The sequence below is a fragment of the Oryza sativa genome, chromosome 7, assembly GCF_034140825.1.
Source record: "Oryza sativa Japonica Group chromosome 7, ASM3414082v1".
NCBI lineage: Eukaryota > Viridiplantae > Streptophyta > Magnoliopsida > Poales > Poaceae > Oryza > Oryza sativa.
The window spans coordinates 15,913,811-15,925,293 of record NC_089041.1 but is presented as its reverse complement, the minus strand read 5'-3'; the positions used below and the strand labels follow the sequence as shown (position 1 = coordinate 15,925,293).

The window sequence follows — 11,483 nt, the reverse complement described above, 5'->3', positions numbered from 1 at the left end:
CGGGTCTCCTTGCTCGGGAAGGCATGTTTCGTGTTTCCTTTGGTTTCTATCCCGAGTTTGGCGTGGAGAAGGGCCTGTAGAGGGCAAGACCAACCCCTATTTAAGGGACAAGGCCAGTTCATTGTAAAACCCCCCAATACAATTTACTTTGAATCGTTATTTTACTACGTTTTCTATTTTACCCTAGTTTTAGTCCATCTTTGTCGGTTTGCGCCATAAACCGTCCGCCGCCGCTGCGAGAGTGCGACACCTCTTTGTAGGTTTGTCCTGAAAACCTTCCGTTTTGCCCACGAGATGGGTAGTTATCCTCATATCGATCTAAATCGGCCTAGAGGCTGATTTTGATCTCTAAATCGGCTCTGCTAGCCGGTTTAGCTGTTTTTCTACAAAACCCATCTTGATTTGGCCCTTTGGCTAGATCGAGGTGGTTGGCGACTCTATATCACCGTAAGGCGTTTAGGTGTTGCGATCGTGCTTGTCGACTTGTCACAAAAAGTTGCCAACAGAGGGTGTAGGACCAGGGGGAAGAGTGATTGCTTGACGGCAACGATGGCGGCAAGATATAGTGACAGCGGTAGCAGTAGCTCAGTCTTTCCTGTTCTCGTCTTACTTTTCTTGTGGAGAGGCATACAATGCACATAGAAGGGAGCCAGCCATTAAGATTCTAACAATGGTATAGTGTTGATTTTATTCACTGAAGGAAATAGTGTGAACCCTCAACCCTAACCTTTACCCTTAAAATTTCAGGAGCTCCATATCAGGACCTTACTGATGCATACGATGAGGAACGATGAAATGTGGCGGGAGATCGCAGAGGTTGGCCACACGCGCCACCGGCTTCAGGCCTCCACACCACCATCGTCCGCCAACACCATTGCCCACATTTTCACCGGCATCGTCAGCCACCATTGCCCCTATCTCCGCCTCTGCATCCCTGTCAAAAACTCGTTGTTGGGCCTCCTCTCTACCAGTTACGACGAGTGCAGGTCCAGTGCAGGTCCTAAATTATCAGGTTCAGACGTGGCAGTCAGTTTGATCCTGCAAATGAAACAAGATAGATAAACTAATGATCAAAGAGCTAATCGGCCAACAAGCTAATGTAGCGATGCTAGCCGATGTCAATAGGTTTTGAAAATTCGGCTATATATTAGATATAGATTTTGACACTTAGATACACTACAACAGTCACCCACATCTCAATCAGGCAGCAACCCCATCTGTGACAGGTATGGCATCCGTCACAGCATAGAAGTCACTGATGTGAGAAGTTATCTCAATCGGGCATACGAGCATTACGAATGAAGTTATCTCAATCGGGCCCCAAGTAAAGCCCGTCACCGATAGCTTTGACCCAGACGACTAGTCAAACTAGAGCCCGTCACGGATGACCTATCTCAATTGGGCCCCAACTAGCGCCCATCACCGATGACTACTAATTTCAATCGGGCCTAGACTAAAGAATGTCATGAATGACTCTAACCTCAATCGGCCGTAGACTATAACCCGTCACGGATGACTCTAATCTCAATCGGGCCTAAACTATCGCCCGTCACGGATGACTCTAATCTCAATCGGGCCTAAACTTATGCCCTTCACGGATGACTATAACTCAAACGGACTTTAAGGTAAAGCCCGTCACCGATGAGTATAACCCACAAAAAAAATAAATTTTGTTTTTTGCTAGCCTCAGGCCTTTGCTAGCCATGCCCACTGCAAAATGGCAGGCTTTGATTGATTTCATGGGTGTAGGTAAGCCGATAGATCTATGCTCAGCGTGATGGATATAACTAATCCATTTAAAATAGCATTGTGATTGTAGAGATATATCGACTAAGATAAAAGATTGGACCTAACCGAGACAATCTCAACTAAACCGATGTGTTTCTAAACACAATACAATTAAAGATAGAATTGAAATATCAGGTAGACAAATATACCAACTGAACAAGAGCAATCCAAGATATCGAAACGATGCAGCCTTGAACAATGCCAATATAGCAGATACAATTGCCAGAGCCAGCGGAAGTTAGGGCTTGCCCCTTTGCCGGAGATCAAAGCAATGTAGAACCGCGTCGAGGTGCCAAGTTCTGCCGGTGATAAAACCTTAGGAAAGAGGGTGGCGATGCGCTGAAATTTGTATTGATCGAGAGATAGATTACAATGAACCTGCGTATAAATATTTATACCCATGGGTAGATACTAGTCCTTATTGGACATGACACATACTTTCCTAAAGATAAAGTAAAATATATAAGTCATGATCAGACTCTAAACAAGTTTTCCTAAAAGTAAAAAAAGAAACTTACTCTGTCTTGAATTGTTATGTCGCATCCTTCTTGAACTCGACCTCTTCTGAGTAAGCTTCTTCTAATTGATTAATTTCCTTAATCGAATCCACTAAAAATCCTACTGTTGGTGACCGATAATTTCCATCGGCCAATTCCAGAGGCCGATACTAACTCTATATCGATGACGACTTCGGTGCTTACCAAAATTTGGCATTAACAGTATGCTTCAGCGCCTGTACATCCATTTGTTTTCTTCATGCAACCAGTGTTTGTTGGCAGGAGAAGATAAGTCCTAGATTGCAATGAGCACACTAATTCATTTACTTGAGAAATGTAAATTTCTGGAAAAAAAAAAGAAGAAGAAGAGGATTTTATATATGGATGATCAAATAAATCACCTATTCATCCGAAACTCATTTTCGGAATTTTCGAAAATGTCTGCAAGTCAAACATGCTTCTGGAAATTTTCGGACTTATCCGAAAGCAATTTTCAAAAGTTCCAAAAGTCTACTGAAGGTGTTTTTGGTTCTAGATATTTTCGGATTTGTCCAAAAAAAATTTCGGAATTTCCGAAAATCATCGTTCGCTTCCTGTTTTGCTGTTTTGGAAATTTTTGAAAGTTCCAAAATTAATTTTCCGAAAAATGCAATTATTGTACTCTAACGGGCAGATCTGGAGCTATGGCTATAAATAGCCCACTCTCTCCTCTTGAGAGGGCTGCTGGACTGATTGGATATTTTCATGCCCTTGGCTTTGCTTCACTTGAGATTCATTTGAGCCTTGTTTTCTTGTTTCCCCTTTCCACTCGGGTTTGATTCAGATTGTGTGTGTGTGTGAGGTGTGGATTCGAGTTTGTGTGGGTGTTTCTTGTTGTCTTTGTGAAGATTTGTGAGCACTTACATCATCTCCGGGAATTTGTTGCATCATTTTTTACTCTTAGAGGTTAAGGACTCCTAAACGGCTAGGTGTCGCTCTTGAGCCACCATTTTACATGTGGTTGGCTGGGAGAAGCTTGTGCAGGTTAGATCTCACCTCCGAAAGAGAAGTGTTTTGTGCAACCTCTTGAAGAAAGGGTTAGCTAAGGCCGGCTCTTTGTGAGCCCCTCAACAGAGAGTAGAATTCTCTCAAGAATTCGAACTCCAGGAATAACTTCGTGTGTAACATCTTTGGTGATATCACTTTCTCCCTCTCCTCTAGCTTTGCTTGATTGTGCCACTATAAATCTAGTTGTTGTTTGTGCTAGCATTTTCCTGTGGTAGGCTGTTAGATCTAGAATCTACTTTGATTCACGCCTGCTCTGTTATTTTCAGAAATTCCGAAAACCATTTACGAAAATTCCGAAAATCCCTGCTTCCATGTTTACTTAAGTTTTTTAATTAGCCTATTCGACCCTCCCCCTAAAAAAAACTCTAGACCTAATTGACCCTTTCAGTCCATTTTATTTATAATGAAATACACTACCAACCCTTGGGAGTAAAAACTATAATTTGATCAGGTTGAACACATCAAGATGATATATAATCGTGCTTACTTCAAAAATCACTCCTGCGCCCCTTTTGAGTGCCATCACCACCAATTACATAAACCTGGACAACGCACAAACTTGTAATCAACGCTGATTGTAAGATGTTTCGATTAGGTAGAAGAATCTTCATACTATCCGTAAATTGATTCTTAAAACAGTGTCCGAAAAGTAATAAAATTGCATTCATTTCCTTTACCTGATTTATACCACGATCCTGGATGCTGTCAACAATCTTCATGGTATCATGGCCTCCACGTGATGTCCCAAGAACAGTTCCACCCCTTGAATGTCGTTTACACTCTTTGGAGTCTAATTCAATGGTGTTAGGGCCCCGAATCGCAGGAATGCCTATGTTTTCTCATTCCTACGATTCAAAGTGTAAAACAGAGGATTGCAAAATACAGAAAAAACAGGATTGGTCGTTTGATTGGACCGCAGAAAAAACACAGGAATTAGAGGAGAGATAAAGACTCAAAGGAAAGTTTCCAAGAGGTTTTACCTCATGTTAGAATTCCTCCAAAACATGCATGGCATTAGCCAATCCATAGGAATTTTATAGGATTCTATAAGATCTATTCCTTTGATTCAAAGGACTATATAGGAAAAAATCCTATAGGAATGAAATCCTCTAAAATTCTTATGAATTTTCTTTGAATCAAAGGGGCCTAAACCTCTATACCCAATATTAGAGGAAGACAGTGCTCCAATATTACATTTTAATTTTCTTAGCTTTTGTAATGTCATTGATCATTATTTTCCATACGACCCTTAATCGCACATACAAAAAATATTGCAGCACACAAGCGATTTTAAAGTTAAAGAATTAGTTTCGGTAGTATTCAGGATGTTATATTGAGTATAGAGATTGGTGCAAAACAAATTGCCCATTGTTCATATGTTCTCTTCAATAAGAATTCATTGCCAGATGCAAATGCAAATACGGGTGTGATGCACCTTCCTGAATTGGTTGGTGCGACTGGAAACATATAAAGTCCAAAATGGCACAAATGATACTTCAGGAATAAAGTAATTTTCAGAACTAGAAGGAATCGACTGCACACTGTATATGGACTTTGTGATGCAGTGTAATGACTTGCCTGAATTCCAAGTACCCTACTGACACCATACATGTCATATAAGCCACATACAAAGACATGGTGCGTCATGTTTTCTAAATGATTCATCGACCCAGAAGTGTGACGCGGTCCTTCTGAATGACCTGAGCCAGGTTGAGATCAAAAAGCTCACAACGAATTGGCATCTCCATCTCGTAGAATGGATTTTTCAGAACAAAATCCGTGTAGAGCTCGTATATGACTTTCAGTAGAGTCTCGATATTTTGAGCACCAGTTTCGCATACAGCAAAAAACTTTGTCCCTGATGAAACAGAAGCAAAATCATACAGATCAGCGGCAGGCAAGTGCAAACCACAAAAGGACAGTGAATTTTTTTTTGGTCTAACAATCAACAATTCGGAAAAACACCTGCCCCATGAAACAGAAGTGGGTCACTATGTTTACAATTGAACCAATTTAGCAACATTCCTTTCAGTCACCAAATAAAGTATAACTGGATAACTAACTCTAGAGATGTACCAGGGCCTACTTAAAGATCAAAAGGCACAATATAGTCAAGAAAGTATGTTCTCTAACATTCCAATTAAATTGTTTTGCATAGAAAAAGATATACTGAGCAGGACAGCATATCCCAATGCTTTCATTGTCTTTTTTGCTGTATATATCTGCACCTAGTATAGATTAAGAAATATCTCACTTCTGTCAGACATTCACACTTAAGTTCAATAAACATTGCAATCCGGCTCCATAAGCCACACTTATTATTGAAGTATCAGATTAATACTATTGTCTCACACATTAACTCCCTTGTATCAAAGTTTTCGAGAATTTTGGAAGGACAGAACTCTAGGATCTTGCTGCTGAAAAATGACTAGAAACTAGAAAACACAATACCCAATAGAATCAAGCACTAAATTTAATTAGTTTGGCCAAACTTGTTTCATCATTATTTATACTTCCCGTGAACTGAAGTCTTGGCATGGCTTGAACACATATATCAATGTAACTCGTCCAAACTTCCATTTATAGGAGTGTGCTATTGTTAGTTTGTTAGTTTAATATATTTTGTCCATCAAGCAAGCTACGAGTGAGAGTGATCATGCTCACAACGCATACAACTGAGAATGCTGCCCACTTCAAGGAACAGGCCCCAAGTACCCAACTGCCAAGCCACAAGTACAAAAACATTATTTCAGCAAATGCAAAGCCTGTAAATCACACTCAGACTATGCTTGCAACCGCAAGATAGAAGCCCATGATTATGTGCTTATAATTCATGCGACTATCTCCACAACATTCAGAAAACAGAACAACTAAAGAGTAACTTAGTGAAAGATTAGAGATAGGATGCATACTTATAGAAAAAACGACAAACTGTAATAATTGACTTCCAACCCAATAATACTAAAAACTTTGCAGTTATAAGCATCCAGGTCAGATTTTCACGCAAATTTACAACAGAGGAGGATGATAAAAGACCTGTGAGGGACTGGAAGCAATGGAGATCAAAGTTGTGGGCTTGTAGAAGGTCAATGCCTTCACAGCCAGGTGTAGGGGACAGCTGCTGGGAGATAGCATGCATGGAATGCCAAAGACTTGCCAAGCGTAGACTGTCATTGGTGTCCGTCCTCCCTGCTGAGCCATAGTCCTGGATAAATGAGAGGTGCAAGGTGTTCAGACTCCAGCTTTGAAAGAACAAAGAGAAACAGGAGTACAGTAAACAATACCTTGTAGTATATAAGGCCGCCAGATTTGTTAATGATGAAAAGGCTGTAGATTGCTGCTAACGCCATTATCACACAAGAATGCTGAGTAGAAACTAAAGTAATTTTCCTGTATTAGCTGCAGAGAAGCCTAATAAAAATTCGACACATGTAAAAGGGAAAATGGAATTAGTGAAAGGATGACCTTCCTACAAAGTGGTTAGTAGGCTATCTTGAACTAGCAAATGAGAAGATAATATGCAAGACAAATTATGGACCGATTGCCCTCTTTTCAAACTGCACATAACTTTGTTGAATGCTGATACACCATAAACTAATACTCCAAGTTTACAACCATAAATTGAAATTGGGACTTGAAGCCTTCGAATGACAAGGAATTTTCATTCCAACTAATTGAAGTGGAACATGAAGACTTAAAATTGACAAAGGGTCACCATTCTAACTAAAAGCATTCCATTTTCTTACAGGACATGTGCATTTCTAAGAAAATTGCTTATGGCCTAATCCATGCGGTGGCACATTTGAAGGTTGAAAGGCCTGAGGAGACAGACGGGAAAAATCCAGGATGGAAGGAGGGAGGAGAGGCGTCGCCAATCACGCAAAGGCTTCGTGCGCATGCGGCACGAGGGGATCGGGTGAGCAGAAGAGGGGAAGAGATCCACAATCTGAAGAAAACTATGGAATACCAATTGCCCCAACCTGAGAGCAAATTCTGGGCTATCTGCGTGGTCTCCCACTGATCTCCACACACACACACTCATCCACACACACACACACACACACACACACAGGGTCGGCGAGAGCGAGCGTCAGCCATGTACCTAGCACCACGGCGAGACGACGGCTCCGAGGCAAGGATTCCAGCAAGTGGTGGTGCGTGCATGCGGCCTGGCGAGGTCATTGCTCCCGCTCAGACTAACTATTGTCACTGGCATTTGAATTTTATTTCTAAATCCATGCACACACTAAAGGAAACAAATAAATTGACCAAACGAGGCATTCTAGTTAGATTAATGATCGTTGATTTATCTGAAACAACTCCCACCGTCCTGTGCTTAGGCGCCATAAAAAAATTTCAGTCCCTCCAAGGGGTACAATAATTGAGACCATATCAGTTACGTCAAAATTTTACATCACTTAAAAAATATTTGTTTTACTAAAAAGTACTATTCCAACAATTTAACCAAGTCGTGGCAACAATTTTGGTATGTTGTAAAGAGTCCAAAATTACTGGAACAGTAATATATTGTGGCTAGAGAAAATACACTAATTGCCATGAAAAAAAACTAAAGTATAACAACAATACTAAATTGTTGTAATATAATTTACTACTTGCCACAAGGCGACCGGACATGGCAATAGAATAATGCACTGGCCACGAATAAAAGTTTGTTGCAATATTTTTGTGGCAATAGCATAATTCTCTTGTAGTGCACATGCAGCGAGATTGATGTAAACTATCAGCATACTAATTCCTGTAGAATAAATGTAGTGCATGGAGTTTAATTCAGACCAACATATTCCAACAAGGAATACTTGAATAGAAGGCTCATGTTAGACCTCATAGCTCTTTCTCATTTGTGCTGCTCTAAAAAGAAAGGAAACGATGTGGTTTATGTTTCTTTCTTGTTAGACCTCATAGCTCTCTCATTTGTGCTATGATGGAATTACAAAATTATAGGTGAAAAATTGATTAATTGGGTTATTCAAACATCAGTCTTATAGGATCTTTTTTTTTTGCCATTGGTCAATGACATTATTAGTTGAGCTATTGATTTGCTACTATAAGTACAGAAAAAGGATGGACAATTTACATATAGGTTTCTCATTCTTCTCAAATAATGCCCAGGCAGTGCTATTGCGTCTCTTATTTCTCTACTATGAGTGAATCAAAGCCCAAAAAAATAATAATTGGAAATAGAGGATGAATTTTGCTTTGAAGATCTGTTCTCTATGAACAGAGCCAAAATTCTGTAAACAGTGCTTGTGATGCATGATTCGTTCAATTTTTGTAAATTGGCATTGTACTAATACCACAGTATTGTATGTCTTTGATCATTTTTAGGGTTTATTTGTGGCTTCACCAAAAATGAAGTGTGGTTTCTTCATACATGGACTCAAGGATTTATATCAGTTGGTTTTGTGGTTGCCAAATCAACTCCAGATTTGCATATATTTAGCTCAATGGTCTTTTAGATTGATATCATAAGCTCCAAGGTTTCCACTAAAGCTTACTTCCCTGAAGTGAATAGCAAACTCATCGTTCACAGGTTCAAACTAATGATGACACATGTGTTGAGGTGTTCCAGTCAAAGTGGAGGAGTAACTGATGTTAGCATGGGCCAAGGTAATGAATGCTCCCCTGATCGTTTTCAAAGATAGTGACTGTAGTGCTAATATTACTCCAAGCTCTAAGGAATTTCTGTTCATTATGTGTTCCATTAGCGGATTTAGTGGTCGTCCTAATTGCTCCTTTATTTCACCAACTTGATGGGGGTAATCTGTTCCAATCCTCTCCAGTATTTGATTCCGTTATGTTGATGGATTCAATATTGCACTTGAGTGTCCAGTGAATCAAAGGGATTTGGTGAGTATGAGCAAAATTATTATTTCTAAGTGCACATAACTTTGAATTCCAAATTACATGATTGTATCAGTCTCTAGAACTTGCAAGAATCAAACTGGAAAAGGAAAAGACCAGTAGGGGAGGAGGGTTTCTGCACCTCCCTGCGGAGGGGATCGGCTTGGCGACGACGAGCCCGGCGACTCAGGCCGACGGTGATCTAGGGGCGCGGAGGCGGGTGCCCAGGCGTAGATCGGGGGCGGAGGGGCGGGGACGGCAACGGAGACGAGCAGCGGGATGGCGACGGCGACAGCGGCGTGATGGGGGTGGTGGAGGCGATGCGTGGTGGGGGGGGGGGGGGTGCGGCCGGGAGATGTCTGGGACGTTGGATCTAACTCATCAGTGTCTGCATAGAATTAAAAAAAAAATTGGCATTTTTAGTGAGTCTATTCGCAAGCTGCCAACAGGTCGTGGGGGCTCTACATACTAAGAGCACCCGTAATGGTTATCTATATGCTCTCTACAAGAGATCCATGTCATCATATTTTCCTACTTGGAAGAGATTAAATGAAGAGAGAGAGTAAAACTATCTACTAACTTAGAGATAGTCTATAGAGAAAAACGAGGCAATGGATGAGAGAGCTATAGATATCCATGTAGACATACTATTGAGGTGATTTACTATTAATCTAATCTATTGCTGAGATGTACATGTTTTATAGAGAGCACCTTACTTTACCATTGCGGGTGCTCTAAGGAATTTAGAGCATTAACCAGAAATACAGCATTAACATGTGAATTTATGCACAGTAAAATTAAAATTTGAATGTAATTTGATTACATTCAATGTACAAAAGAATGGATTGCACTCTATATTCCTATATAAATTATAACTGCTTGGCGTTGGCCTGACAGTATTCCCAATTGATTGATTCTGATTAGCTGGAGACTGTAATATAGTGAGTGTAAATTTCATAGTAATTTATATAGTTTGGCAATGGCTCTTTCCTTTCAACTTTGGTGCATACATTGATTGGCTACAGCCTTATACTTGTCAACATTTGAGATAGGTAGGCTACAATAATTTTTATTATATATTTAAGTTGATTGGGTTCGAGTGTTCCATCAAGATCGTGTTCCTTCACAATGTCTATATTATGGTCTAATTACAATCTTTTTTGTTTCCAAAACCAAATTACAACACACGACACACATGATCCAGTTTGCTAACCATGTTAGTGTCTAATTTTGGCTCTGCTCTTCTCTTGCTCTCGTTGGTTAGAGTTAGGCGTGCCACTGCCTCGCCCCCTCTATCCTTGCTGCCATCACCACACTTGGCCGTCAGCCAACCACTCTCACTTTCTTAACTTCTTGATCACATGACAAGGCAAGGTCACATTAGACGAATCAAATGCACAATAACAACATGGAGCGAGTAAAAACATAGGGACAATAGAAGTTATGCCATGTTATTCATTTCAATAGTGCGGGAGTTTTTTTCCTAAATGATCTAAAGGTTATGTTACAATTTCTCGTTACTATTTTACAAGTTAAGATCCATAATAACAATATTTCTCTTAAAGGGATCGAATCACAAAGATTAACATGAATTATCTAACTTTTATTGTAATTATAGTTTCCTGTTGCAATGCACGTGCCCTTTTGCTAGTATAAGAAATAGATATAGAGTCTAGTTACAATTACAAAACGGAATTTTAACAAGTTATGTAACTAATCAAAGACTATAGATCTTAAAGGCTCATTCATCCTACACATATGCTTTGAAGTTTTGAAACCATTGATCCACCGATGGGTTGATATTATGGTAAATTCATTCCTCTGCTTCCAAATGTGCCAACATGCAATGCACATAATCTTTAGGAAACCTTTTCTTTTCAAGCCGATTCTTGGTAGAACAATCATTTGAAACAAATTTAAATTAATATTCCATCTGAATCCAGTTCTTGTCCCTTCAACTAAAAGGGCACATGAAAAAAGATGTATCAAGGTCTCCCTTATACTAGTTGAGCGCAGAACATAAGAGATGTTAGCATCTTTTGAAGCACAATTCTTTTTGTCAAGCATATCTTTGGTGTTCAATCTATCATAAAAGAGTAGCCATATGAAAACTTTGATTTTCATGACACACTTGGTTAGTTTGTTTTCCATAACAATTTAAATGGTCTTGAGGAGAACTAACAAAATTAGCCTTACAGAACTTTTGAGCTGTGTATCTTTATGCTCCCCAAATGTAGCTCCTAGAATCCCCAATTCCCCATTGGCATATGCAGAACTAACTAGATTTCC

The 11,483-nt window shown here is 39.8% G+C and overlaps 1 protein-coding gene and 1 long non-coding RNA gene across 7 annotated transcripts; both read right to left on the bottom strand.

The window, feature by feature from the left end:
* Positions 1 to 2,117: 2,117 nt before the first annotated feature.
* LOC136357320 (uncharacterized) lies at positions 2,118 to 4,220 on the bottom strand. The gene is made up of 3 exons (XR_010742574.1): positions 4,010 to 4,220; positions 3,820 to 3,874; positions 2,118 to 2,580 (listed from the first exon to the last, which is right to left on the bottom strand). It is a non-coding gene; the product is annotated as an uncharacterized lncRNA (long non-coding RNA).
* Positions 4,221 to 4,678: 458 nt separating this feature from the next.
* On the bottom strand, positions 4,679 to 9,523 carry LOC4343141 (uncharacterized). Of its 6 annotated transcripts, none has more exons than XM_066312487.1 (4): positions 9,312 to 9,523; positions 6,617 to 6,743; positions 6,369 to 6,537; positions 4,679 to 5,190 (listed from the first exon to the last, which is right to left on the bottom strand). In XM_066312487.1, exons 2-4 carry the CDS (start codon positions 6,680 to 6,682, stop codon positions 4,994 to 4,996), a joined length of 432 nt encoding a protein of 143 aa, XP_066168584.1. In that variant the 5' UTR covers positions 6,683 to 6,743; positions 9,312 to 9,523; the 3' UTR covers positions 4,679 to 4,993. The 6 variants fall into 6 exon arrangements, with proteins under 6 accessions (XP_066168584.1, XP_015647783.1, XP_015647784.1 ...); XM_015792297.3 differs by having other exon boundaries at positions 9,337 to 9,523; XM_015792298.2 differs by having other exon boundaries at positions 6,617 to 6,731; positions 9,337 to 9,523.
* Positions 9,524 to 11,483: the final 1,960 nt, after the last annotated feature.